General features: G+C 51.1%; 10 protein-coding genes across 13 annotated transcripts; 6 read left to right on the plus strand and 4 right to left on the minus strand.

Annotated features, from left to right (window-relative positions):
* Positions 1–484: 484 nt before the first annotated feature.
* Positions 485–3,907, plus strand: PV06_01637 (the record flags this gene model as incomplete). Of its 2 annotated transcripts, XM_016402251.1 has the most annotated exons (4): positions 1,805–2,456; positions 2,506–2,731; positions 2,793–3,256; positions 3,315–3,907. In XM_016402251.1, 4 exons carry the CDS (start codon positions 1,805–1,807, stop codon positions 3,689–3,691), a joined length of 1,719 nt encoding a protein of 572 aa, XP_016266148.1. In that variant the 3' UTR covers positions 3,692–3,907. The 2 variants fall into 2 exon arrangements, with proteins under 2 accessions (XP_016266149.1, XP_016266148.1); XM_016402252.1 differs by having other exon boundaries at positions 485–2,456; positions 2,793–3,907.
* A 2,036-nt stretch (positions 3,908–5,943) lies between these two features.
* On the minus strand, positions 5,944–8,546 carry PV06_01638. 2 transcript variants are annotated; one of them, XM_016402254.1, is made up of 3 exons: positions 8,176–8,546; positions 7,973–8,068; positions 5,944–7,913 (listed from the first exon to the last, which is right to left on the minus strand). In XM_016402254.1, exon 3 carries the CDS (start codon positions 7,734–7,736, stop codon positions 7,278–7,280), a length of 459 nt encoding a protein of 152 aa, XP_016266151.1. In that variant the 5' UTR covers positions 7,737–7,913; positions 7,973–8,068; positions 8,176–8,546; the 3' UTR covers positions 5,944–7,277. The 2 variants fall into 2 exon arrangements, with proteins under 2 accessions (XP_016266151.1, XP_016266150.1); XM_016402253.1 differs by having other exon boundaries at positions 7,973–8,546.
* A 49-nt stretch (positions 8,547–8,595) lies between these two features.
* On the minus strand, positions 8,596–11,833 carry PV06_01639 (uncharacterized protein). Its single transcript, XM_016402255.1, has one exon. The coding sequence runs from the start codon at positions 11,561–11,563 to the stop codon at positions 10,313–10,315; it is 1,251 nt and encodes a 416-aa protein (XP_016266152.1). The 5' UTR covers positions 11,564–11,833; the 3' UTR covers positions 8,596–10,312.
* PV06_01640 (uncharacterized protein) lies at positions 9,000–9,954 on the plus strand (the record flags this gene model as incomplete). Its single annotated transcript, XM_016402256.1, has 2 exons — positions 9,000–9,833; positions 9,907–9,954. 2 exons carry the CDS (start codon positions 9,000–9,002, stop codon positions 9,952–9,954), a joined length of 882 nt encoding a protein of 293 aa, XP_016266153.1.
* Positions 11,834–12,720: 887 nt separating the features above from the next.
* PV06_01641 (uncharacterized protein) lies at positions 12,721–13,480 on the plus strand (the record flags this gene model as incomplete). The annotated part of the gene is made up of 2 exons (XM_016402257.1): positions 12,721–12,757; positions 12,849–13,480. 2 exons carry the CDS (start codon positions 12,721–12,723, stop codon positions 13,478–13,480), a joined length of 669 nt encoding a protein of 222 aa, XP_016266154.1.
* Positions 13,481–13,484: 4 nt separating this feature from the next.
* On the minus strand, positions 13,485–15,165 carry PV06_01642 (uncharacterized protein). The gene is made up of 3 exons (XM_016402258.1): positions 14,883–15,165; positions 14,673–14,835; positions 13,485–14,625 (listed from the first exon to the last, which is right to left on the minus strand). The coding sequence occupies exons 1-3, from the start codon at positions 14,988–14,990 to the stop codon at positions 13,736–13,738; spliced, it is 1,161 nt and encodes a 386-aa protein (XP_016266155.1). The 5' UTR covers positions 14,991–15,165; the 3' UTR covers positions 13,485–13,735.
* A 155-nt stretch (positions 15,166–15,320) lies between these two features.
* On the plus strand, positions 15,321–18,166 carry PV06_01643 (uncharacterized protein). The gene is made up of 3 exons (XM_016402259.1): positions 15,321–15,369; positions 15,423–15,535; positions 15,590–18,166. The coding sequence occupies exons 1-3, from the start codon at positions 15,352–15,354 to the stop codon at positions 18,054–18,056; spliced, it is 2,598 nt and encodes an 865-aa protein (XP_016266156.1). The 5' UTR covers positions 15,321–15,351; the 3' UTR covers positions 18,057–18,166.
* Positions 18,167–18,490: 324 nt separating this feature from the next.
* PV06_01644 (uncharacterized protein) lies at positions 18,491–20,489 on the plus strand (the record flags this gene model as incomplete). Its single annotated transcript, XM_016402260.1, has 1 exon — positions 18,491–20,489. The coding sequence occupies exon 1, from the start codon at positions 18,576–18,578 to the stop codon at positions 20,487–20,489; it is 1,914 nt and encodes a 637-aa protein (XP_016266157.1). The 5' UTR covers positions 18,491–18,575.
* A 1-nt stretch (position 20,490) lies between these two features.
* On the minus strand, positions 20,491–22,317 carry PV06_01645. 2 transcript variants are annotated; one of them, XM_016402261.1, is made up of 4 exons: positions 22,061–22,317; positions 21,563–22,000; positions 20,792–21,494; positions 20,491–20,691 (listed from the first exon to the last, which is right to left on the minus strand). In XM_016402261.1, the coding sequence occupies exons 1-4, from the start codon at positions 22,290–22,292 to the stop codon at positions 20,685–20,687; spliced, it is 1,380 nt and encodes a 459-aa protein (XP_016266158.1). In that variant the 5' UTR covers positions 22,293–22,317; the 3' UTR covers positions 20,491–20,684. The 2 variants fall into 2 exon arrangements, with proteins under 2 accessions (XP_016266158.1, XP_016266159.1); XM_016402262.1 differs by having other exon boundaries at positions 20,491–21,494.
* A 495-nt stretch (positions 22,318–22,812) lies between these two features.
* Positions 22,813–25,701, plus strand: PV06_01646 (NAD+ synthetase). The gene is made up of 7 exons (XM_016402263.1): positions 22,813–22,858; positions 22,906–23,168; positions 23,260–23,340; positions 23,424–23,846; positions 23,924–24,141; positions 24,204–24,690; positions 24,772–25,701. Exons 1-7 carry the CDS (start codon positions 22,818–22,820, stop codon positions 25,509–25,511), a joined length of 2,253 nt encoding a protein of 750 aa, XP_016266160.1. The 5' UTR covers positions 22,813–22,817; the 3' UTR covers positions 25,512–25,701.
* The last annotated feature ends 1,801 nt before the right edge of the window (positions 25,702–27,502 follow it).

A 27,502-nucleotide genomic window follows, 5' to 3' on the forward strand; every position in this document is an offset into this window, starting at 1 on the left:
TTTGCTACAACAATGTAGTTGAGACAACACGAAGCGCAGGCAACTTGTTGGTTGCTGTCGACATTTGTTGACATCTTGACTCAAAACAGCCTAGCGCATCGGCACTATCCGAGCTGATCTTGGTGGACACTTCCCTGACCACTCACAGAATGATATCTGGTCTGACGATATTTAAGCGCTAAATCTCCCTCAGTTGCAGCCTGAGCAGCATTTGACAGGCATTGCATTATTTTGCGGAACTCGGCATCCTGCTGTTAAAACGGCAGCATGAATTGAACGGATTTCAGCTGGTCGTTGATCTGATGCTCACTTTGATTCGCTCTCGGTATTCAACCGGCTCTTGCCATTTTAAAACGTGCCTGATGGTCGTTGATTAATCCATATTTCACCCTCTCGTTATAGATGCGAGCTATAAAACGAGCCAAATCCCGCTTCTCATGTCACCTCCTCCCTTCTGTTCTTCAGACTTGAACTCCTGTCGCATTGGGGCCATCAATGGCCATATCTGAGGCCGACTTCCCACACTTGGCAAGGATCATGCACCCTGTACTAATCTGGCAGAAACTGCCGAGGATCCAACCCAGCAATAGCCGGCCTGACTTAGTTGTGAGTGAGTCAGCTTCCTCAAGTTGCTGGGTCGTTTTCGGCGTGTCCTGCGCCGGTCGGCTTCGAACGGTATCACGATTTCAAAAGGGCCACACGGTAAGGAATACCGAGTCGACCTACCGGCAATACGACCACCATCAACCCCGCCTCCTCTCCAGTGTTCTTGTCCTACGGAGCGAACCTTGAATCTTAGGAACACACGGCCGAATTTCCTCTGGGCCTGTTACTCGATCGGTCGCTACTCTCGCAAAGATTCCGCTCACAATGATGTATGCCATGAGTGCCGAGGATTACTTAGCATTGTGCTCCCGCATTTGGTGACCCCCGGGTCGGCCTTTGGTGGTGAGCACGGCTAGAGTCCTCAGTCCGTGCTTCTATCGGCCAAGAGCACGCTTATGCACCATCATCAAACCCGGCTGGAAAGCTTGCCACCCACGTCCTTATCGCGTTGTCCATTGGCATCGCTACACCCGATTCGTATCTCAATTTGAAGCATCAACTCCTCTGGTCTGATTGCTGACTGTTGGCTCCATTGGTTTCGAGCCTGGCGCCAGAAATCCGCGTCTTTTGAGACACCCTTGTTCGCGCGAAATAACAGACTTTGTCGAGATCTCAGTGGGTTGCCCCCAAGCCAATTCCAAGGCCTTGGCCCGCCACTAGGGGCGTTCTCCCAACCCACTCCGGTTGTCAGTATCATCGCACCTCATGGATCATGTCATTCACACCTTAATGGGGAAATGAGCAAACGCATACCTCGGTCTGCTAGTATGAGTGTGTATTGGCTATGGGCAGAATTCAAGTCTGTAAGTTGGAAGGATTGTGACCCAACAATGTGGCAGGGCACTTAATGCGTGATTGCCACGTCGGACGACCAATCGCACAGGCTCATGCCCACATGGCGTACCCCAGACTCAGGTCTGCACACCTGTGGATGCTCATGGCCTTCACTCAGCTTTCTGGGGTTGCCAGCCCTTGCTGGTGGCTACCGTCACTGCTAATCACTACTGCGCCTAGCCTATCGTACTCGAAGCGTTGCATCTCCCTGGGCCCTCAATTTTTTAATCCTTGTCTCATGCTTGTCGCCGTCGTGTTCTCGACCTTGGCCTGACATTCTTTTGCCCTATTCGATTGCTTTGTTGGAGCTTAGCTTTTCACCTGTGCGACTTCCCAGCGGAGCCTCGAGTCTTGGACATTGCCTATGAATGTACGGAGCGTACTCGATACCGTCTATATAATCCGTCATATCCCTCGCCTCAGATTGACTGCTCTCCCACTGTTCTCCCACTCCTTCACTCGTCCTCCTTCACTGTTGCCTCTCCAGAATATCCCTGACTTGAACTTGCCCAACATGAATCAAAAGACTAACACGGATGACAATGCTATCATGGAAAAAGATCTTGACATTGATCAGCTCGAGAGAGCTGAGACTCAAGTATCTATCGATTCGGACAAGGCCAACGATGCTCGCATCGCAGCCTTCAGCCCACAAGAACAAAAGAAGATCATCAGACACATCGACAGACGACTAGTGTTGACTCTCGGCTTCCTCTACTGTGTTTCCTTGATGGATCGAACCAACACCGGTATTGCTGTCGTTGCTGGTATGGGCGTCGATCTCAAGCTCATCGATAATCGATACTCCATCATTGTCCTTCTCTTCTTCATCACCTATGTCCTGCTGCAGCCCCCTGCTACAGTGGTGTTGCGCAAAGTCGGACCCCGCATCTTCTTGCCGACCATCACCTTGCTCTGGGGTATTACCATGATCACATTTGGATTCGTCAAGGACTGGTATGATCTCATTCCCTTGAGGTTGGTCCTAGGTATCTTTGAGGCTGGTTTCTTTCCCGGTAAGTCCTTGGCTCTTGCTCTTGACGCGCTGTGACTGATTTGCCCCAGGCTGCGCGTACCTGCTCAGTTGCTGGTATCCTCGATATGAACTGCAGAAGCGAAATGCTGTCTTCTATTTGATCGGATCCATGGCTTCTGCATTTTCTGGCATCCTCGCCTACGGATTCTCTCAGCTCAAGAACCACGGTTCAGGACCCAAGTGGTGGGGACAACATTACGGCCCTACCCCCACCAACCCAGATGCACCCTCTGGCATTCTTCCTGGAATTGCTGGGTAAGTCGCAAAACAATCGGGGTCTCCTAGCGTTTTGAAATGGTGTACTGATTTTCTGCAGCTGGAGATGGATATTTATTCTGCAAGGCGTCGTCACTTGCGCAATGGCTCTCTTCTCGTATCTGGTCATCGTTGATTTCCCCGAACTGTCCACCAACAGCTTTGGGTTCAAATTCCTCAATGAAAAGGAGGCTGCCTTTGTAGTAGCTCGCATCGAGAAAGATCGCCATGATGCAATCCCAGAAGAGTTCAAGTTGGGTAAATACCTCAAGTCTGCGCTAGATCTGAAAGTCTGGGGGTTTGCTGCACTCTTCGGTCTAACCACCACGAACACTTATGCGATTGCATACTTTTTGCCAATCATTCTGAATGAGGGCATGGGTTTCGGTGTCGCGGCCTCACAATGTCTCATCTCCCCACCCTATGTTCTTGCTGCCATTGTCATGTACGCCTTCGCCGTACTTGGAGACAAATACCACCTCCGGTCGCCATTTATTCTCATCAATGGGTGTCTACTTTTGATTGGTAAGTGCGCCCTGATTTCCACCAAGTCTTCACAGTATGCTGACGATATGTGTACAAGGCCTTCCTCTTCTTGGCTATCTCGACAATGTCGGAGTTCGCTATTTTGGCGTCTTCATTGCCACGGCAGCCTGTAACGCCAACGTTCCCTGCGTCCTCACCTGGCAAGCGAACAACATCCGAGGTCAGTGGAAGCGTGCGCTTTGCTCCGCGACCCTGGTCGGCGCGGGAGGTATCGGTGGTATCATTGGTAGCACGGTCTTCCGTGACCAAGACAAGCCAAAATACCACCCAGGTATCCTCACATGCATGATATCCAGCGCTCTGATCATCGTCATCACCTTGGCTCTTGACTACAAGTTCTGGAAAGCAAACAAGCGAGTCGACGATGGTGGCAAGCCTATCGAGGGTCTCCGAGGATTCAAATATACATTTTAGAAAGAGCTCAGACCGCCTGATGAGAAGAAGGACGAGATGGATGCGGGGCGATGTGGTTGTATGTCATGCAAGCCCCAGGCGTGCGTACGAAGAGAGTGAAGAAGTTTGGAATTGTGGTGTGTCACGGCAACCATCATAATAGCAGTCTCTTTGATTTGACCGAGTTGCTATGGTTTTTTAAATATATACCATCAACGATGACGATGTTGAAGCACTAGGTCGTTCGTACTCTTGCTATTCTCTCTCAGCCTTGCCTGACATTTCCTTCCTGGCGAGTTCTGAGACCCCAACATGGGAAATTGGAGGTTGCATGGACTGTACAAGTCTGCAAACCCCTGCTCTTCAAATGCCACACGTCGAGATGTGTTTGTCTCGTACTGTATGAACGGATCTTTGATCGAGCCGAAAGCCACGTTGTCCAAGTATCAGTTTGTGCATAAGATCCGGACCCGCAACAATAGAAGGACTCATTGTCGTGTGTGTACATTGTGCATCCGAAGTTCGCCTGTTCTCTTGTTTTGATCTCCTAGTTGCAGACACACACACACTCTCTCTCTCTCCCACCCCCCTTCCTCCTCCTCGGCGATTCCGATCTGATTACCCTCCCGGCCCGGTCTGTCGGTCACTTACGGCTTCTTCGGCCAACTCTGTAGGTATGTAGGTAGAGCTCGTACACACCCAAGTATCTGCGGATACTCCGCGAAAGTAAAGCAAAAGGGGGGCTATGTTTCCTTGGCTTGACTGGGGTCTCTCCATCTTTGTGTCTTCACTTCTTCATCTCCTCATCTTTCCTCTTCTCCGCAAAAGGGAGCGACTTACCTACAATAGGTACGGGGTTGCAATGCATTGTCAGCGTGTCAGCGTGTCAAACTACTCCGTTATGTTTCCACAATTTTTCTCGAAAATCTCGAATCTCGAATTTCGCCGATTTCCTCTTTGCTATTCTAGTTGCACAGGGAGGACTGTTGTCACCCAATACTCCAATGCCGTCCCGTACCTAGTGGTACCTTTTGGTACTGCAAACCACTTTTTTGGGACATTTTTACAACCTCGCGCCTCTGGTAAAAAGCTGTAGCTCTCTCCGTGATGTGACGTCAAAAGAACGAACAAAGAAAAATGACAACGGATCCTAAAAAGAAAGCGCAGCCACATCCATGAAAATCTTCTCGTATTCACCATTAGTTGGACCCGACCCATCTCGGAGGTCCTTGGGGGACACTAATAGGAGGCGTTTGCGCCAGCGTCCAAGTGAACAACCTTCTCTTGGCTGATTGAGTCAGTAATCTCTCTCCTACGAGGATCGAGGTCCATCCATTAATGAGAGGTGTGGGATGATGTTGTTGTTGCTGTGCTCGCCCTCCGGCGTCTCCGTCTCTCCCTGCCTCCCTCTCCCTCCACTCTTGTAGAAAGCACAAGCAACACACTCTATCAAAGTTCGAGTTAGTTAACACTCCAGATTTCCTTATTTTTTTTGGTTTCCCGGCACGAGCCCCCGCGATCTCTTGATTGACATCTTGGCTCAAACTAGTTGTCCGTACTCCGTTCTCCGTCTCGGTAATAGAGATGGACGATGATTGCTTCACTTTTCCCACCGGGTGTTTTGGACGGAGCCACGTTCGGTGCCCAGATGCCGACACCGATATGCGAGCAATGCCTCACTGCCACACTTTGATCCTTCCTCTTGGCTCGTTTCGGTGGACTCGCCAGGGGTTTGTTTACGAAAAAGACTGAGCGATCCCTCCTTACAATTCCTCGTGCGGTAGGTAGGTCTTGTCTCGAGGACCAGAGGAAGTGAGCTGTCACGGTTGTACTGTAGGTACGGTAGACGACATGATCCTCCACTTTCGAGGCCCTTTCTCCGTCGCATCAAACTCTCGACAGTTGTTGATGGTTGTTGATCGTGACAACCATCCGAAACAGATCTTGACCCGATACACATGCCTCGGTAAAACGAAACAAGAAATTACTTGATGCGGACCGCTTTCCTTTCACATGCGATAGCCATCCATGCGTGGCGTCGCCTCGAAAAGACCTGCAGACCTGCAGAACTCTTGTTTTGAGAACGGAGACGCTTTTGGTACGCCCAGACCGTCTGCAAAGACAGACGCCGCCACGTCTTGTCATCAACAAGTGCGTCCGGGGTATTGACCGTGTCGGGTAAAGCCCGCGTCTTGGTAAAAAAAAAGCCCCCCCGCGTTGAATACGAGAGACAAGGTTATCCCTATCCGTATCCGTACGTGTGCTTTATGTACGTACTGTAGGTGACTGACCTAAAGCCACCGTCACCAGCCCACCGGTCAGAACGGGTGGGCCCAACGGGTTTATTCCGAGTGATAGCGCTGGTTTTCCAGATACGTTAGGCGAAACGAGAAGTTGTCACTATCAATTTGAGTCTCGAGTGGGCAGAGGTCGCTCGCCATCCCAGAGACCGGTGATTCCGTGCAAAGCAGGTGGTACTCCTTTAATGCGGTAGAAGTACAATCGGGCCTCGAATGGATTGAGAACGGCCATGGTATCAGTACCGAGACTGCCATACTTTGCACTCTTGGTGACTCTATACACGGACATGGAGTCAAATGGTTTCATTGCTTTGACGTCTTCGCTTTGATGAGAGATAGGGTGACGTGTCCTTACTTTTTCTGATGGATCATTGAAAGACGTTCGCTTCTTGGGAAATTGATGACTGCTAGGTGTTACGATATTTGGCTTTCCAAAACGCATTGCACTAGTCGGAGGAATCCATCTTGGGAGGGCTTCTTGGGCGACATGACTGTGCGTATCAAGTCAACTGTGACGACAACATAGAAGGGCCATTTGTGCCGGAGGTGTTCACCAGTAAGCCTGGTGTAAGTCAAGATTTTAAATGCTGGGTACAGGCTGTCTTGAAGTGTGGTTGTCATCCCCGTCTCGACGAGAGGCAATAGTATCGAACCAAGAGAGGGCTTTCAGGCTTAACTTTGACGCCATTCCCGACGTCCCTTCCCAATTCCACTTCATGAACGACCTCCTGCTTTTGTTCCTCATCGACATCCTGGGCACTCCGTAAAGACCGGTCGCTAGCTTCCCATTTCTTCTTCAAGATCAGTGTCGTGGCGTAAGCCTTCTCTTGTGCACTCAGGTCCGTGGTAAAACCCGTTCAAGACTGCGGGAAACAGCATAGTGCTTGGATGGGTTGCGAACCTGTGAGCGATAATCTATGGACTCCCAGTATTCCTGCCGAATCGTTTCGGAGCTGCCTTTGACAGTTTCCCTGTACAAGTACTCATACTTGGCCCATTGTTGACTCAAAGATTGCTCGCACATCCCTCTGCGATACTGCATCAGCATCAAGTTGCAATGCTTTGAATTGAAACAACTGCTTGGTAGAAATCGTGTCTGCGTGTTGCCGACCAAATTGTTTCCAGCATTCCAGGACAAGTTTTGCCCGAATCGCAGTAAGCCTTATCGACTGTAGTTGGTAGTCGGTTTCACACATGTCACACTTGAACACATCGGACCTCTCCGAGCCTATCGTCATTGCAAGGATGCCTTCCTCGAATGTCGCGGTCTGAAACATAACCCGACTGAGTGTCCCGCACAGATGATTTCATCCGCCATTGACAAACATGCTGTTCAGTACGCACATTTCTTCTCTTAGATCTACCTCCCCTCCTATCCGAGTGGCCGAAAGGAGCTGACCATCCACCAAGCGTGCCTCGTGTGTTCGAAATAATCTGTCCAGAATAATCTGGTTTACGTTCAAGAAAGATACAGGCAGACCATAAAGAGGCCCGTACTCATGGGCCCTCAAGAGTAGGTCGACCAGCTCAGGACCCAGATCCAGATGAGCTGATTTTCCCTCTATGAGAGCCTGGTCAGTTGACCCTAGCCGATACGAAGGGTCGCACAGGAAGGGCTTGAAGCACGGACATGTTTGTGGGCCCTCTATCCTTCTTCGCCAGAGAAAGAGCCGGGCGCAGTGGCGACATGTTAGATATTCTGGGAGATCGATTTCGAGAAGTTGCAGAAATTGCACCTTTCTGGCTTTGTCCATATCAAGTGCCATGTCGAATGAAAAGTTGAGAAGCACATGAAGCCGTCGACACGAAATACTCAGTAGGAGCAGACTCTCCAGGCTCAGATGACTAGCAATCGCGAGGATTCATTCGTTGGGAAGATCGAGGAGAGAGCATAGCTCATCATGGTCCTGTTGTGCTACTGCAGCAGCCTTCACGGTTTTGTCCTGTTGCGATTTCTTCATGAATTCTGTCGCACAATCACAACTCTTTCGGTGAAGCTTACATTATGAAGACTGCTCGTTTGTACATCCAGGGTGACAGGAAGTCGGCGCGATGATGACCATTTTCGGACAAGGTTGATCCAGAACGGAAATTTCATCTTCACAGACCCTGAATGAGCTGCAGCAACTTTGTGACGTCTGTGTTCTTTGGCTTATGGAAGAATATAATAAAGCAAAGCGCGGCAGGCAGGGGAGATCTACCTACCTAATATAGGCCTGTGTTGCTGCCTAGAGTGAGCATCATTTGAGTTGAAATGAGAGATGGGAATATAGAAAAGCAAAGAAAAGTTAGATCATAGGCCAAAACGTTGAGCTTATGGTTCGCCATAGGATGAGAACAACAGGAAATCAAGTGTTTTGTAATGCATTGTGTTCCGTCAAGAAGTGAAGTCAATGCTCCGTCCTTGTCTCATCATCAATCAACACGCAACTTGTAGGATCGTTGCTTGGTACGAAACTCAAAAGGTGGAGGGCAAGGCGCACTCCCAAACTACCTTGTACACAGACAGCGTGGGACTCATAGAAATCATTTGGAGGGGAAATGAAACAAGACCAATATCAGGTAGAATATATCACGTATCGTGTTGTGTTGTGACAGGAAAAGAGAAAGCTTTGTATGTTAGACGTCCATTGGCACTAATTAGTACTCCGTACCCGTATTCGTACCGCTACGGAGGATTAAAGGATCTGAAAACGCAACTGTGGCTTTCGGCACTCCTTCCCTGTTAGGTTGAAGCACAGCCACGCTCAGTTAAACAGCTCAAGTTGAATCTAAGCCCCAAAGAGATAAGCATTGCGTCACCAGCATGGGCGACGCTGATGCTCTGGTGTTGATGAGCCTCACTTGTATTTGAATTATCATCACGACTCTCTACATTCTCTGCTGATCTCCTCGCTTCCGCAGGCAGATACGACCACTAGTTCAGTTATTATTTAGTTCGCCCCAACGGACGTCTGAATCCCTTCCTTTTTCTCACCTTCGATCTCGCAAAATCATTGTTATCACCCATCTACACCCGATCGACCATCATGTCCGCGCCTCCAGAACCCCCTCCGTCCTATGCGGTCGCCACTGGATCCTCGGCCACCCCATCAAAACCGGAGCAGCCGTCATCTCACCTCGAGGTCCCACAGTCAAAGAATGGCATTCCAGCTTCAGACAGAAGGTCAATGGAAGACCTCCAGCGGCCTTTGCCAGAAGGATGGGTGCGCTCGTATGATCCCAAGGAGAACCACCAATTCTTCGTCAACACCAAAGAGGACCCGCCCAAGTCGTACTGGGAGCATCCCCTCGACAATCCCGACGTCGTCAAGAGCCTGAGTTCCGAAGAACGCGAGAGACTCCAAGACGAGGAGGACCAGATGAGAAGGCGGGCCGCGCACACACCCGAGCCACCCGACGACAAGGACCACCATGCGTTTCCCGACTTGCCACCTCGTCCGAATAACAGTCATCATCAGTCGCAGCAGCAGGGTGCTGCAACGAAGAAGAGCTTTGGTGAAAAACTGAAAGACAAAGTAACCGGAACGACCCACGATGAGCGAGTCAAGAACAGAGCCCAGCGGGAGCAGGAGGAGCGCGAATACTACGAGGCACACATGCGACTTCGACAGGCGATGCAAAGGGCGGAAATGACTGGTCAACCTCAGTTCTTCGCCAAAGACAGGGACGGAAGAGACATCTACATTGAACCTTCAAATACTGGCTATGGCTACGGAGGAGGTTACGGCAACAGAGGATACGGGGTGAACCCTTATTCCAGTGGACCGTACGCAAACCCCAATGCGAGGTTCATCCGGCCTGGCTATCCATACGGACGCCCATATGGTGGTTACTATGGTGGTGGTGCTGGCCTCCCAATTGTGAGTACTTATTATCTCTCTCTTTTCCTTAAAAGCCTTGTCAACATCAATCTTACTAACAAAATCTTTGCAGGCTGGTGGTTTGCTTGGAGGTCTGCTCCTAGGAGGTCTTCTTTTTTAAACTTCAACTGTTTTGAAATGCGATAACGGCAACGGCTGATGATTCCTTCAAGATTCTTTTGTATTGTTATGGACAATAATGATATCCCCATGCGCGGAGTTGTGGGATTCTTTTGACATTTATAAAGCTTTTCGAAAGAGGCGATGAAATACAATCGCGTCTTTCAATACAATTTCATGTAAGACAAAGTCTTCATGCCCATACTTTCACAAAAGTAATACCCTCATTTTGATTTCATTGACAATGGGCTCATATTGCCCTAAATCGGCGTATAACTTATCAGGGCTTGGGTACAGTGTAACTGAGGCTTGCATTGCTAGAGGTACAATGAAACGACAGGTTATTGTAGGGATATGTCTCAGAGATCGTCCTCCCTCACCAGCACGGATCGATTCAGGTCCTTGGGAGACGCACTCGGCACCCCCGCGAGGTGCAACGTCAACTCGAGGTCTCCCGACAGCGACTTCAGCACGTGGCTCACCCCTTCCTCTCCCCCGAGGGCGAGGCCGTAGACGTACGGCCGACCTATGAGGCACATCTTCGCTCCCAGCGCCATTGCCTTTGCGACGTCCGCGCCCGCCCTGACGCCCGAGTCGAAGAGGACGTCGAGTTTCGACCCGACGGCGTCGACGATTTTCGGTAGAACGCCGAGCGACGAGTTACCTCCATCAGTCTGTCGGCCACCGTGGTTGCTCACCACGATGCCCTGGACGCCGATCTCGACGGCCTTTTGGGCGTCGGCGACGGTCTGGATCCCCTTCAGGATGATGGGGCCGTCAAAGTGCTCCTGGAGGAACTTGACGTCGTCCCAGCCGTGGCTGAAGCCGGGGAAGACGGTGCGGGTCCACTCGGCGGCGGCGGCCCCGAGGTTTTCTTCCACCTCGACGTTGTGTCTCTTCTTGAACTGCGCGCGAAACACCGGGTCCGTAAAACCGACGGCCACGCCGATCTGGTCACTCCGGAGGAACGGATTGTAGCCGTTGTCCATGTCGGACGGGCGCCAGCCGAGGATGTACGTGTCGAGCGTTACGACGAGGGCGGAGAAGCCATTCTGCTTGGCGCGCCGCAGAATAGACACGGTGATGTCGTTGTGCTCGTTCGAAGGCCAGTAAAGTTGATACCACCGGGCGCCGTCGCCGTTGGCCGCGGCGACGTCTTCGATCGACGTACTGCTCGCCGTCGACATGATGTAGGGTACACGCTCTCGCGCCGCGGCGCGAGCCGTGGCGATTTCCCCGTCCGGGTTGAAGATCTTCTGGACGCCTACCGGCGCGATGGCGATAGGAAATGGAAACTTGCGGCCCACGACCTCCGTCGACAGATCCGGAAACGTGTTCGTCGCGACCAGCCGACGAGGTACGATACTCCATTTCTCGAATGCGGCGCGGTTCTTGCGTGCGGTCTCTCCGGTCCCCGCGTTGCCCACGACATACCCTTTGCTCTCGACCGAAAGACGTTCCGCCGCCAGAGATTCCCAGTCTAGCGACTTGAAGGTGAAGGGTGATCGTTGGTACTTGAGACCCTTTTGGTAGATGGCTGCCTGGTAGCTCGTGGGGTCTTGATCGACGTGCTCTGTCATATGCGGACGGGTGTGGGTGTTGGACGCCATTTCCAGGAGATCGCAATCGTAATATGTTGCAGAAAACTTCCGACGATAGACTCGGTACTAAACTTACAGTGAGTGAAGACGCTTGGTTGGGCGTGATCAACTACTCAAGGCCTTGGCTGGTTGTATCCTTCCCATGACTAGCATAGGGTACATATGTACTATATATACCTACCATCCTGGACAGCAAAGACCTCAGTGCCACGCAACCTCGAACGTCATTGTGTCGTTGATCCGATCCACTCCAGTATGTTCTGTGCAAGCCTTACGTAGATGAAAATGCTGGAGCAGACTAGATGAATCACATATTGGTTGTGTTACACTGATAATGGTCCGGAGGATTGGGACACTCCGGGAGCGAAAGTCTGGCATCACATCAAGGGAGGTACACAACGAATAGTTCCGGCTAGAAAGCCGCCGTATCAGTATCAAAATCTCCTTCCGCAGATCCGAGAAACAAAAAATTCTATTGAGAACTAAGTTCTTCGAATTCAGGGTCTTTTACATGCCGTACAAAAATAGTTGTGGCAATTGTGACATGTGAAATGCGTACGGAGCACTGATTGACGTCTCTCGATCGGGTGCTGAGATTAGCGCTCGTCATACGCCGTAAGAACCGAGTGCTTCAGATGCCGGGAAAACAAGGCTGAGATTTCGAAAGTGCAGAGAGAACAAGGCTGAGATGGTTATCCGCATGACGGATGTCGGCGCACTTTCCAATTCGAATTGTTAGTTGTGTGGAAGCCGCAGCTAGACAAAGGACTGCGGGATGATGTCGTTGTCGCTGTCACTACTGGAAACACACACGTTATCGGGTCTCCAGTTTCATTTGCATATCGCGGTAGATTACCTTATGTTGATGCACCCCGAAGCCCTTCCATGATTACCACCACTTCGACTCACTACAAACCTAGCTACCTACAGTATGTTCTGAGAATGAGCTTTGGACATGACTAGATTCTTCTACACTGTTGTGTCTGGTTGGCAATAGGCTAGCAGTCCCCTCCCTACACAATTTCTAGAACGCAATTCCACCGGCAGAACCATCCTCACCAGTCGCATTCCCGATCCCCAAGATTTTTTTTGTTTTTTTGTATAGCCTTGGAATCGGCGTAAACAACTTTCTTTTACCTTGTTCTTAGTACGAGTCCTTACGAAGCATGGCCGACTCAGATACACACACGGCCTTTTTCTACGGTACGTTCATGCGTCTAGATACCTAGACACGCACGCATCCTTTCACTGAGACATGAAACACCTGACATTGCATCTATCCCTCCTACCACAGGCACGTTGATGGCCCCCGGCGTTCTTCACCGCGTGATCAATGGAACACACAACCCTTCCGAATCGCAGGCCTCTCGTCTGACGGTCCGTCCTGCCCTGTTGAAATCCTACACGCGCCATCGCGTCCGTAACGCGGACTACCCTGCCATATTGCCTTCGCCCGGCGACAGTGTATCGACGACGGCCGCGTGTGTCCGTGGTAGCCTCGTGACGGGCCTGACGTCCGCCGACCTCTACAGACTCGACATCTTCGAAGGGGATCAGTACGTCCGACGCCAAGTCCGGGTGCAGGTCCTAAAGGACGTTGGGCTCGACGAGATGGCTCCCACGGACTCCTCCGCGCATGTCCTTGAAAAAGATGTCGAGGCCGAAACGTACGTGTGGGACGAGGGGGAAGATACCCTCGAGCCGAAAGAATGGGACTTCGAGGAGTTCAAGCGGGACAAGATGAAGGCTTGGATGGGTATGGCGCAGGGTGAAGGGGTAGATGTAGACGAGGGGTTTGCCGATGTGGACCGCGCCGTGGCGGAGCAGGAAAAGGCACGTCAAGGGCAAGGACAGAATCATGATCCTATGGGAGGACGAGGTGCGAATGGGCATATCACGAGACAATTGAAAGAGGCAGCCGTATAGAACATTACTTTTGTGAGAGAAAAATTTGTTGGATTGCTACTCTCGGTGGCCACCCTCGAAATGAAAGATAGAGCCAAACTTCGACATTAGAAAAAAGGTATTTCGTAGCCACTGCTTGCTAATCACAAACCGCTTGATGCTCCTGTACACCTCCCACGACAATTTTCAGTCTGTATGAGACACAGAGAACTACCCGAGTCCATTGTCCCAACGGGAAACATCGCCCAGAGCTTTTCAAGTCAATCAACCAAAACTTTAGCGACGTCCATGGCTTCGGACTGCACTGCCTTGCATCTGTTCGAGTTCTTGTTCCAACTGCTTGATAGCGGCGTGAGTTGATTCCAAGTCCTTGTTCAGGCGATCTCTCTCTGCGATCAGCTTCTGTTCCCAAGCCCTGAATCTCTGTTCTTCCACCTTGACTTGTTCCGTGAATCGCTTCCGGAGAGCTTCCTCTTCTTCCTTGAACTTGGGATTGTCCAGTTTTCTTGGTCTGGCCTCGCCGAACTTCCGCGTCTCCATTTGCTGAGCACGGTAGGCTTCATAGTGATTCTCTTCGGTAGTGTGGATCAGATCAAGCATGTGGGTGCGAATCAAGATAGAGCGAAGCTTCTTGAAGTCACAGTGTTCTTCGTTCTCAACCTCAGCGACACCCCAGGCATACTGTCGACCTTTCACAATCCGACCATCGGTCGTTTTGACATCCTTCTCGCTACCAATCACTGCAAATGGCATAGCGGCCATTAAAGCACGCGCATGCTGTGCAGCAGCCTCATCATCGTCCTCAACTGGAGGCTGGTAAATCTTGATGCCTTGCGCTTCAATAACGGCTCGGACCCTCTGCTTGAAGCGCGCGAGGTCGGCAGGAGAGAGGGTATCGGCCTTAGCAATGACAGGGATCAAGTTGACACGGGTGCACAGCCGCTTCATGACTTCGATGTCCAGAGGCTTCAAGGTATGTCCTGTAGGACGAATGAAGTAAAGACAGGCATGGACACGGAGATCAATCTTATCTTGTCGGCGAGGTTGCTGCTCTTGCAGCATGTATGATTCGTGCTGATCGTCAAGGAACTCGATGATGGGCATCCAGGAGTCTCGGTTGTTGACATAGTCGCCGAATCCAGGTGTGTCAATTACGGTCAAGCGCACTGTTTCAGTCAGCACCATGATCGTACAGAAGATCAAGCAAATATACCCTTGAAGAATTTCTCTTCTAATTCTGCCTTTGTGATCTCAATCTCGACCGTCTTGTCGACCTGCTTAGCATGTCGTCTCTTGTGGTCTTGGTAGTTTTTAATGGTTGTTGAGAAGAGAGTGTTGATGAAGGTGGTCTTTCCCAAGCCTGATTCTCCCGCAACCTGATTCTGAGTCAGTTACACTCTTCTTGGCATGAGGAGAGTATTACCATGATCGTGAAAGCAGCTCCTCTCTTCGCGACAATCTTGTGTCGCTGGTTGGGCAGATTCGCAATGCCAATGGGCGAGGCGGCGGATTCTGCAGGTGGAGGTGCCATGGTGACTTGTTCAATTCAGACTGTAGGCGATGAGACCGCGATGAAAGCAACAAGGAGATAAATTCGAGGAGAAGATGATGGAGAGTTGCTGGACTAGTAGAAGATACTACTCGGTTGAATAAATTAGGGGTCGTTGCACTTTCCTCACAAAAATCGCAGGCAAGTTGAAAGTCGGTGGCCCCTGAAACTGGCTCTTTGGGATCGATCAAGACCAAGTACTCCCCCCAGACTCGCCTAACCAGAGAACGTTAGCGCCGGAGTATGTCGCCTTTTTCTCCGACAACTTTTTTCTACGCCGCAGTTGATCTTGTGCATGAGGGCATGAACAGTGCGACAATTTTGTTTCAGACATAATGAGACCATGAAGACGGACTTTCGAGTAAGTGTCTTGATTGGAGGTGGTATGCCACGGAAGCGCTGACAAGTCAACAGTTTTCCAATCTCTTGGGCACCATATATGGCCGAGGGAATCTTGTCTTCACACCAGATGGCAATTCTCTGTTGTCGCCCGTGGGCAACAGAGTCTCGGTATTCAATCTGACAAAGTATGTATTTGTCTGGGCTGTAACAGAGCAGAATATTGATCTTCATTCCCATAGAAACACCAGCTACACCCTCCCTTTCGCTCATCGCAAGAACATCGTCCATCTAGACCTGACTCCAGACGGAAACCTACTTCTAACCATTGACGAAGATGGTCGAGCGATTCTGTCGATCCTGCCGAGGCGACTCGCCATATACCACTTCTCCTTCAAGACTCCTGTCACGGCCCTAGCCTTTTCCCCCGATGGGCGGCATTTTGTCGTCGGACTAGGAAGAAAAATACAAGCGTGGAGGACTCCCTCGACACCAAGCAGCGATGCCGCCGGGGATCTCGAATTTGCGCCGTTTATCCTTCACCGCGAGTACGGTGGGCATTTCGATGTAGTGAGGCATCTTAGCTGGTCAGGAGATTCGCGCTTCTTCCTGAGTACCTCAAAGGACCTGACCGCGCGAGTATGGAGTCTGGACCCTGAGGAAGGCTTCGAACCCACAGTGCTCTCTGGACATAGGCAACAAGTGAGAAACGTGTGGTTCTCGGCCGACCAGGAGAGTATTTTTACTGTCAGCGAGGATGGTGCTCTCTTCCGATGGGGCTTCGTTCCTAGACCGCAGTCGGATGGCGAGGAGCCCACAGAGTATGCAGACGAGAGATGGCGCATTGTGCAGAGGGACTATTTCATGCAAAATGCAAAACTAAAATGCGCTTCCTATCACCCCTCAACCAACCTGCTAACAGTTTGTTTCGACAACGGTCTATTCTCCTTGTATGAGATCCCATCCTTCTCCAACATCCACAGCCTTTCTATGGCATCTTCTCCCATCTCTGCGGTGGCTGTCAACAAGTCCGGTGAATGGCTGGCACTGGCATCATCCAAGACTGGTCAACTCCTGGTTTGGGAGCACGCATCAGAATCCAACATTCTGAAACAGTCTTCACATTTGGATTCGCTTACGACCTTGTCATATTCTCCTGATTCAACTCGAATTATCACAGGGGCTGATGATGGCCTTATCAAAATTTGGGACATCTCCTCTGGCTTTCATATTGCAACATTTACCGAGCACACCTCAGCAGTCACAGCTTCAGTATACTCAAAACGAGGCAATATTCTTTTCACGTCCTCTCTAGACGGTTCTGTCCGTGCCTGGGACATGCTAAGGTATCGAAATTTCCGAACCTTTACAGCCCCAACACGACTTCCTTTCTCTTGCCTAGCAATCGACCCGTCTGCTGAGGTCGTCTGTGCAGCATCCCACGACTCCTTCGACATCCACCTTTGGTCAGTACAGACTGGTGCTCTTCTCGATCAACTTTCTGGCCACGAAGGCCCAATCTCTACACTGGCTTTTACTCCAGATGGACGCTATTTGGTATCAGGGTCATGGGACCATACTATTCGCGTCTGGTCCATCTTTGATAGGTCACAAACATCAGAAGTCTTACAACTGACGTCTGATCTGTTGTGCATCGCCATTCGCCCAGACTCCGCTCAAATTGCTGCGTCAACTCTGGATGGCTCACTCACTTTCTGGAGTCTGAGTACGTCGATACAAGAGTCCGGGCTCGATGGGCGGCGGGATGTGAGTGGCGGTCGTACCTTGACATCTCGGAGAACCGCAGCCTCGACACCTGGGACCAAATCTTTCAACACAATCACGTATTCTGCGGATGGAAGCTGCTTGCTTGCTGCAGGGAACAGCAAATACATCTGTCTTTATTCAGTCACAACTCTTACTCTCATCAAAAAATTTACAGTCTCCGTCAATTTGAGTCTCGACGGGACTCAAGAGTTCCTCAACTCTGCTGCCATAATGTCGAATGGTCTTCCGCAAGATATGATAGATACTGAAGGCGAAGCAAGTGATCTCGAGGATCGTATTGACAAGAGCTTGCCAGGAGTCAAGAGAGGAAAGGACGCTACAGCCAGAACTCTCCGAACGGAAGTCAGGGTTACCAGCATCGAATTCGCGCCGACTGGCAGGAGCTTTTGTGCAGCGAGTACTGAAGGACTACTCATCTACAGTCTCGATAGTGCTGGCATGGACGACTTTGACCCATTCGACCTCGATATCGATGTTACTCCGCAGAACATTCGAGCGCTCATAAGCCAGACAGAACCAGACTATCTAAAGGCACTGATTATGGCGTTCAGATTAAACGATCGACCCCTTCTGAGAAAGGTTTACGAGTCTGTACCCTTTGAAGCCATATCACTCTTGGTTCGTGAACTTCCTAGGGTATACCTTGGTCGACTATTGATGCTTTTGGCCCAGCAAATGGAGACCAGGCCTCATCTTGAATTCACTCTGAGGTGGATTGGAGAAGTATTGAGCGTTCATGGACGCTACGTCAAGGAAAGACAAGGTGAATTTGGAAGTGAACTTCGCGCGCTGTTACGCGGAGTAGATGGTGTTGGCAGAACTGTACGAACGCTTAGCGAACGAAATGCGTTTGAGATCGAATTTTTGTGCCAGCAGCCACCTGTGCAAAACGACTCCACCGGTGGCTTGCTTACTACGTAGGTAGAAGAGATAGACCAAAGGTATTGGACTATCCTACGCAACGAGTCTAGGCGCTGTTTTGGCGCGGGCGTGAAACATAAGGCCAAATGGCAGCAAATATGATCGATCAATGGGGGAGATCGTTGAATGGTATCTGTACTCTACATTCCTGACTCCGTCGTGTTGTCGGTCATGGGCTGTATGCTTAAACATAATCTACGGTAGAGTACATAAGACGGAACCGTGATCATTAATTTTTTGTTCAGTACTCCATACCGCCTCTCAACCATTTGCACGGGCAATGTCTTCTTCTTTATTGATTGGAGCCTTTGAAGGGAGGTGAGGACAAGTTGGTAGTTGCTGTTTGATGGGTGTTTTTAAACAGTTGTACTGCGAGACTGGCTCTTCGACCTCCTTCATCTCTGCTTCTGAATTTCGGCCGAGACCTGGACGTCAAAAGAACATATGCGAGGTGATAAAAGAAGCTACTGCTTCAAGTTCGGTCTCCACGCTTGAGCTCAGTGGTCTTGCAAGTGATTCATGTGTCCAATGTCTGTGGAAGGGCAGTTTCCGTCACCAAACCGCCGCGGGCTTCCCCTGCACGATGTTTGGAAGTCAGAGGATGAATATGTTGAATCTCTTCTCTCCTTTGCCACAGGCTCAGATCTCTTCCGGAATCTTTGCGGCGGTGTACATATTCTGGACTTCCTCACTCGGGAGCCAGACTTGTATACCTATGTGTTGCCACAAGAATGGCGCAATTGGTTTGAACGGGTAACAATCGACGAAGTGTTAGATCTTCTCATGCGTGCAGACCTCTCAAAATTTGAGAGCGATGGCAATCAAACAGAGTCTACCGATACCCCTCCACGGTCTTTGTTGGAATACGTCGATACGATCCGCAGACACAGTCTTCAGCGAACCTTTCACCCGGTATCAGAACACATCGCTGATATGCCACGACATATCGCGGTTGGCATGAAAACCAAGAAGGCCCATGAAGTCACCAATTTTGCCGCTTATGTAGGTAGTCTGTCTGCAGAGGTCTCAGAACGACTCGGAGAACCTGTCTCTGTTGTCGACTTTGGTTCAGGCCAAAACTACCTCGGCAGGACCCTTGCAACGCCTCCTTACAACCAGCATATCATTGCAATCGAAAAACGCCACCATAATATTGTTGGTGCTAGAGGTATGGATGTTCATGCAAAGCTGGCTAAGAAGGAGAAGGTCATGCGTAACAAGAAAGACTACAAACGCCAACTTGCCATGAACAACGGTATGCCTACTCCACCACCAGAGCAAGCAAAATTTCAACTTGATCCGATACTTGATGCGAGCCTCGCCGAACCTAACGTCACATATAAACTATCCGGCCCTGGCAAGGGGTCAATGACCTACATCGAACACGACGTTCAAGACGGGTATCTTGAGGACATCCTCACTTCTACCACACTAGACATGAATGCGAAACCCTCTGATGACACTAAAACCACCGAGAACGACGCTATAACTGACAAGGTCGAGACTATCCATTGCTGCGACCTCGACCGTTCCGTTCATTCCAATCGTAATCTCACTCCCGATTTCAAACCAAAAGCAATGGTCGTATCTCTCCACTCCTGCGGTAACCTCTCTCACCACGGCTTGCGTTCTCTGATCCTCAACCCTTCAGTCGCCGCCACAGCCATCATAGGATGTTGCTACAATCTCCTTACTGAACGCCTCGGTCCAGCAACCTACAAACTCCCACGACTCCGGCCCAACCACCCCCGACTCGAGGCCACCGGCAACGCGCACGACCCTCACGGCTTCCCAATGTCCCGGACACTCGAGACCTTCCCACACGCCGACGGCGGTGGTGTTGGTGTCAAGTTAAACATCACGGCACGCATGATGGCAGTTCAAGCACCGTACAACTGGGGTCCAGACGACTGCGAGGCATTTTTCCGTCGCCACTTCTACCGCACCCTCCTTCAGAGGATTCTTCTCGATGTGGGTGTGGTTAAACAATGCGATGACCCTGCGCACGCAGCCGCAGGAGGGAGCATAACCGGCCGAGACGAAAGCGGTACGCCGCTGATTGTCGGTTCGCTGCGGAAACAATGCTTTACAAGTTTCAAGGCGTATGTTCACGGAGCGCTGGCGAAGCTGACACAGGATCCGGTCGACGGTGCGATGATCGCCGAACGCACAAAGGGCGTGACTGATGAGATCATTGACCAGTATGAACGCGATTGGGGTTATGCGAAGAAACATCTCGCCATCATCTGGAGTCTGATGGCGTTCAGCGCCGGGGTGGTTGAAAGTATCATCGTCACGGATCGGTGGCTGTACCTCAGAGAGCAGCCTTGTGTGGAAGATTGCTGGGTTGACATCGTGTTTGATTACAAGCACAGTCCAAGAAACTTTGTCGTTGTGGGAATCAAGAAGCAAGAAGGTGAGGAGGAATCTTGACCAAGTTTTAAGTCTTGGGAGTATCTATTTCCTCCCATTCATCTATGAGCTTCAGTCTGAATTTCTTGCACCTTCGGGCATGTGGGAATATTGTCCCGATTACCAGCAGCCGATTCATCGTAAGATTTCTACCAGGCGGACAAAACTTATTTCGAAAGGACAGTCAATAAAGCTGGTCGGATTGTTCAGTTTCTATCATGACCTATTTCTGATCAGACCTAGTAACTCAAGATGAGGGTTCTAAACTTCAGCGCTATCTGTCGACAGATCCAAAATCCAGATGTTGACAAGGTTATACTCACAGCTTGTTAGCTGTCGCCAGCGGCGTTACACCTTCGAGGAAGCCGCCCTGAACGACAGCCGTTATCAATTGGTTCGCGATAGCAGTTGGCGGTGGTAATCTCAGATTGCCCTCCTTATATTCTTTCGGAGCGTCTTCACCCAGCCCACTGGTGCCGTTCTTCAACGCCTCCTGAATCTCTTCCAAACTGAACCACTTTGCCATCTCCAACTCTGGGTCGTGTTCAAGCTTGATCTCCTCGTCTTCGGGGCTTGCCACCTGTGCGATGGCACCGATCATGAGGTTGGCAGGGTATGGCCAGGGTTGCGTAGAGTGTATCAACACCCGGGACAAGATAACACCACTTTCTTCCCAGACTTCTCTGCGCACAGCGTCCTCAACACTTTCAGCGGGCTCGATAAATCCCGCTAACGTCGAGAACCAATACGGAGGCCATCGTTTCTGGCGGCCGAGGAGCAATCGCTTGCTGTCATGACTAAGGACCGCCACTATAATAGTCGGATCAGTTCGGGGGAATGTGAGGTTCGACAGTGTCGTGCGAGTCGAACAGGCATCTCTTTCTGGTGGGTTTCTGGCTTTGTCCTTTGGCGGGCATACTCGTTTACCCCCAGCATGTACGGAAAGCGTCTTGTGTCCACAGGTGCCGCAGTAAGTATTGCGAAAGTTCCAATCAAGATAATGTCGTCCTTGAGCGTACTCAGCGGCTAAAGAGCAAGGTCAGCACAATAACCTGATCGCAACCAAATAAAAAAGTAGATCTGTAGAGACTCACCAACGTCAGCAGGGAAACTCATGGCTCTCATTCCCTCGCTGAATTTCAGCCCTGACGCCAAAAACTTTTCGTTCAGTTCGTTTGCCTCCTTTTCGTACGTCGGCTTTGGCGTAATATCGATCGCCCAATGCGGAGCCCCGCAGAAATGTCTGAAATTCAAGCCATCCTTCACACTCTCGTCGACACCTAAGAAAACCAACTGCGGCGTGTCCACCCGGGAGTCAAAGTCCTCCAATGTTTCTTTCTCCGATTTCTCAAACGGGTTCGAAGGGACGAGGGACTTGATATCGTCATAAGTGGCATAATGAATCTCGGTGGGTGACTTGATCAGAGGAGACAAGGTCTTGAACACCAAGAACTTCGTGGTAGGGTGCGCGAACGCTTTTGCAAGGAATTCGTAATCTTCTCTAAGGAATGACAGTCTATTCAAAGGCGAGCCTGTAAGGGGTGTTTTAGTGGTCATCGCTCCGCTGGCAAAGATTCTGGGTCCAACATTACCTCCAAAATAGTTGGTGACCTCTTTACCGAACTTGCGACCCAACGCAGAATCGCGGTCCAGATGGGCGGGATGTGGTAGCTCCGGTTGCGGTGGAGGAGCCATGGTTGTCGGCGGTGAGGGTGCAAAGATGGAGGGATGCTTGACACCAGGAGGAATGCGAGAATGCACAAATCTATACGAGCACACAAGGAACGAAGAAGATTGACGTCTTGTACAACACAAACGGAACATACAAAAAAGGAGAGAAATGTGATAAGTATCGGGCCAACGATTGGGGAAGTTGATTGATGAGAAATTGGGCGTTCGGTGTTTGCTATTTGGGAATCTTCTTTGCGTGCTCTTCTCCATCACTGACTTGAGTTGAATCCGAGTATCGGGCCCGCCCTAGATTGAATTCCCCTCGATTACATGATCATTGTGCTGTGCTCCGTACACACATTTCCATTCTGCCTCGGGCATCTCTGAAGCCCTTGATCCCAGCCGCGGGGTACGAGTACGAGCACTGGAAAAGAAACCCCACTCACGTGATCCAGATTGCTTATGTAATTATCCAGCCTATCGGATACGACACTCCGCCAATGACTTGATCTGGCTATCGGGAGCGAGCACTGAGCCCTTGGCATCAAAGCAACTAATAACTGATCTTTTGCTTCGTCAGTACTCCGTACATAGCACCATCATCCTGGTTCGCAGACCAATATCTCCTTATCAGTCTACCGATCATACATTCAGATCGTCTCGTGACGTCCGGCAACGATGGGTAAGCTAATCACCGTTGCAAGCTGTTCTCTCAACCAGTCGGTCATCTTCTCCTGCCTGACTCATCAAGCTCTAACAGTCCCAGGTGGGCGCTCGACTTCGACGGCAATACCGAACGCATCCTTGAGAGTATACGGCAAGCTAAAGCTGCAGGAGCAAAACTTCGAGTCGGTCCGGAATTGGAGGTCTGCGGCTATGGTTGTGCCGATCACTATCTTGAAGGCGATCTCTTCCTCCATTGCTGGGAATCGTTAGCCACGATTATCAGTAACCCAGATGTCAATGACTGCATCCTGGACATTGGGATGCCGGTGAGGCACAACAATGTTCGCTACAATTGTCGTGTCAGTAAGTTACCTCGGAGCATGTGTGATACTGTTTCCAGTCCTGCCCGTTTCGCATTTTTCCCACAGCTTTCCGAGTCTGACGACAACACTAGTTGTGCTGAACAGGAAGATCCTGCTCATCCGGCCTAAGATGGCTCTGTGCGAGGAGGGGAACTACTTTGAGAGTCGATGGTGTAAGTGATTCCTAGATTTGTCCATTGGCCCTTTGTGGCTGGCATGCTGTGGGATGTTTCGTGGAGGCTTACGACAAAGCTAGTCACACCCTGGACGCGACAACGTCAAATCGAGGACTATCCTCTCGAAGATGCCATAAGGAGCATTACTGGCCAACGAACAGTGCCTTTCGGAGATGCAGTTCTCACAACCATCGACACATCGGTCGCTTGCGAGACTTGTGAAGAGCTGTTCACTCCCGCTGCACCCCACGTTCCAATGGGACTTAATGGAGTCGAAATATTCACCAATTCTTCTGGCAGTCACTATGAGTTGCGTAAGCTTCAGACTCGTGTGTCTCTGATTCGAGAAGCGACAAGGCAAAACGGTGGCATATACGTGTATAGCAATCAACGTGGCTGCTCAGGTGATCGCTTGTACTATGATGGTTGTGCGATGATCATCGTCAATGGCAGACTACTCGCTCAAGGAAGTCAATTCAGTCTGAATGACGTTGAGACAATCAGTAAGATCCCCCCTCATGCTGTGACCGTTGTCCTGCCGTTCATACTGCGATGCAATTTGTTGCTGACGCCTTTATAGCTGCCAACGTCGATATTGAGGATGTAAGAAGCTTTAGAGTCAGCCATAGTAGAAACTTGCAGGCTGCTCAGGCAGAGCCTTATCCTCGAATCCACGCCGAGATCCGCCTAAGCCACCCCCCACTGGAAGAAACCGGTACTATTATTCCTCCATCGCCTGATATTCCAATTCACTATCACAGTGCTGCCGAAGAAATTCAATATGCCCCAGCTTTATGGGTAAGTGATACTCTTGAATTTTTTTCGAGATGTATATGCGTGTATGCTAACGGTCGGACAAGATGTGGGACTATCTTAGAAGATCGAGGACTGCCGGATATTTCCTTGCTTTAAGTGGTGGTGTCGATTCATGCAGTACAGCTGTCCTAGTCTGGTCCATGTGCCGCCTTGTCTATGATGCCATCACGTCGCCAAAGACCTTGCCACACACTCGCGAACTCGTCCTCTCCGATTGCCGTAGAGTCTGCGCCCAAGAAGACGACTGGACACCCTCGAGTCCTCAAGAGATATGCAGTTTCATCTTCCATACCACCTACATGGGTTCCAAAAACAGCTCCAGAGAAACCCGCACTCGTGCCGCCGATCTTGCCAGGGCGATCGGAGCGTACCATCTCGACCTGAGTATCGATACCGTTGTTTCCGCACTCACCACCCTGTTCACCACCGTGACCGGTTTTGCTCCCTCCTTCACCTCATCCAACGCTGCTGAAGGTCTCGCGCTACAGAATATCCAAGCCAGAATACGCATGGTCATCGCGTACTTTTTCGGTACGTGTTCTCCCTCCTCTAGACCTGAAAAGACCAGGTTGGGTGTTATTTCGATCCTGTCAGGCCACTAACCGTGCACAGCGCAACTTCTACCGAGCGTCCGCAAACGGAAGGGCAACGGTGGTCTCTTGGTCCTCGGCTCGGCCAACGTCGATGAACAACTCCGTGGTTACCTGACCAAATATGATTGCTCGTCAGCCGACATCAACCCGATCGGCGGCATCTCCAAAGTTGACCTGCGCATGTTCCTCGCGCACGCCCGCGACGAGCTCGAGCTCCCACTCCTCCAGTCCTTCCTCGACGCGACGCCTACGGCTGAACTCATCCCGACCACGAACGCCGACTCCCACACGCAATCCGATGAGGTGGAAATGGGCATGACATACGCGGAGCTCAGCGTGATGGGTCGACTGCGGAAGATCCACCGTCTCGGTCCGTGGGGCGTGTTCGAGAAGCTCCTGCCGCTCTGGACCGCGCCCCCGCCGGACCCCGAGACCATTGCGACCGAAGACCACGGTGCTCATTCCGACCCGCAGTACGTGCACAGCGTCGCGCACGGCGAGAGCATGACCCCGCGTTCCGTCTACGAGAAGGTGCGTCGGTTCTTCTACTACTACGCCATCAACCGGCACAAGCAGACGACGCTCACGCCAGGGTTGCACATGGAACAGTACAGCCCGGACGACCACAGGTACGACATGAGACCGTTCTTGTACCCCTCTTTCACGGCGCAATATAGAAAGATGGAAGGCGCGGTGAAGGCGCTAGAGGAGCGGGAAGAGAAGAACCAAGAGGCCAAAGCTGGCGTCAACGGGGCTTGAACCCTAGGGTGTAGATCAGGATAGAACCCAGCGAGGATGTCAACTTCAGATTTACGACAAGGACGGTAAATAACGACCAAACTCCTCCTTACCAAGGTGGTTACTCAGTCGTGTGCGTTTTGCAAAGGTACCTCTACGAGTGATTCAGTGAGAAGAGAGACTCGATATTGTAACTGCCTCCGAAAAAAATCAACACAATACAAAACAAAAACAAAACTACATTCTAAACTGAGTGGAAGAAGTCCTTTCCCCTCCCTCCCTTTCGACACCCAGGTACCTTTTTTTGGTCGACAGCCTTCGTCGCTTGTTGCCTATTTACTCTTTTTTTTCCCGCCCCTTTTTTCTCCTTTCCTTGTTCGAAAAGATTCGATATTGTGACTACCACAAAGAGAACCTAGGACCCAAAAAAACACCAGAAAAAACAATCCTGACCTGAGCTGAAATAGTCCTTCCTCCTGCCCATTCGACACTTAGGCTCATAGTAAAAGCACAACCCAGACCGAAAACAACCCAAAAAATCGACCCAAACCAAACAATATCCCAATACCGACAAAAACGAACACCCGTCACAACGTCGTGACCACATGAAGTGAGCTGTCGGTGATGTGTTCCAGTTCCCACGAGCGCATCTCCCGGTGGAGCGTGTCGCGGTGCTCCGGGGGGAACATCTGCTCGTACGCGTCGCGGGAGGTCGGCGTCTGTTTGGCGGGCTGCACCCACCCCAGCTCGAGGAAGAGCTCAAACACCTTGCTGGACTTGTTGGCGTCCATGGTGCCAAAGAGCTGGAACTGCGTCTTGCCGATGTTCCACTGCGTCCTGAGCATGCCCCGGGCCTGGCGGCGGCGGACCTCCTCGGTGAAGGCGGCGATGCCGAGGAAGAAGCGAGCCCGCTGGCAGCGGTACACGTCCTCCGTGATGTCCAGCTCGCCGCACAGCCTCACCTCCTCGGCCCGCAGTGCGTCCCCGGCGGCGGCACCGCGGGGGAGGCGCGCGTCGACGAACGACTCCCACTCGCCCTTCCCGCTGGCCCGCGCGTTCATGACGTCCTTGAACCTCCTCGCGAAGAGGTCCGAGTCGGACGACCTTGCCTCTGATCGCTCAGTGGGCCTGTACCGATGCCTCATGTGCGGCGCCTTTCTGACCTTGCCGCCGCCCGCCGACGTCAATGCCGCTGGTGGTGGTGGTTGTGGCCGGCGCCGGCCCGAACGAGGCTGGGGCCGGATCGACCCGTCGTGGTTGCCGCCGTCGTCGTCGTTGTCGTGTTGGTGCCCAACACGGTCTCTGGCCCCTGCCGGCTCCGGGGACGGCGTCACCAACTGGGGCATGTCCCCAGCGTCGTTCTTCATGTCAACCAGGGCACAAACAGCGACCGCCTGCTCGACATCTGCCTCTCGCCCAAGGTAGGCCTTCACCCTGGCAAGACAGTCTAGTACGTACGGTTCCAACCTCGAGTCGAACCGCCCCTTGGCGACACCAACACTCATTGGAGGGGTGATAGACATCCTGAACAAAGTGTACGTTTTAAAAAGTGATTGGTATCTGTATTGAAGCTGAGGTATGTCTATGCGCCGAAAAGAGGAAAAGAAATCTTTCGAACGAGGGGACCTCCCAGTCAATTTATACAATTCAAGAGAACACGCTGGACAGCTTCACGGAATGTGACAGATACGAGAAGAGTCAGAAAGGTCCTCACGGGCATTCGAGGTTTCCAAGAAATCCTTGGTACAGATCCGTAAAAGTCCTCAAAGAGGAGGAAGCCTGATAAGCGGTGTGAGTCGTTGACAGGGGACGTATTGCCTCTTTTCCCTGCCCATGAAAGAAACTGTCGGAAGGGTCCTCGAAGGCTAAATGAGAGATCCGCATGAAGTGATATATCGCAGGAGGAGCCACAGGAGTCGTCGGAACCGTGAACCCTAGAATGTCAGTATGTTTGGGTGCAACTGCCAAAGAAGTAGAACCCGCTGAAATAATGGGAAATAACGGGAGCAATA

This window comes from Exophiala oligosperma (genome assembly GCF_000835515.1).
Source record: "Exophiala oligosperma strain CBS 72588 unplaced genomic scaffold supercont1.2, whole genome shotgun sequence".
Classification (NCBI taxonomy): domain Eukaryota; kingdom Fungi; phylum Ascomycota; class Eurotiomycetes; order Chaetothyriales; family Herpotrichiellaceae; genus Exophiala; species Exophiala oligosperma.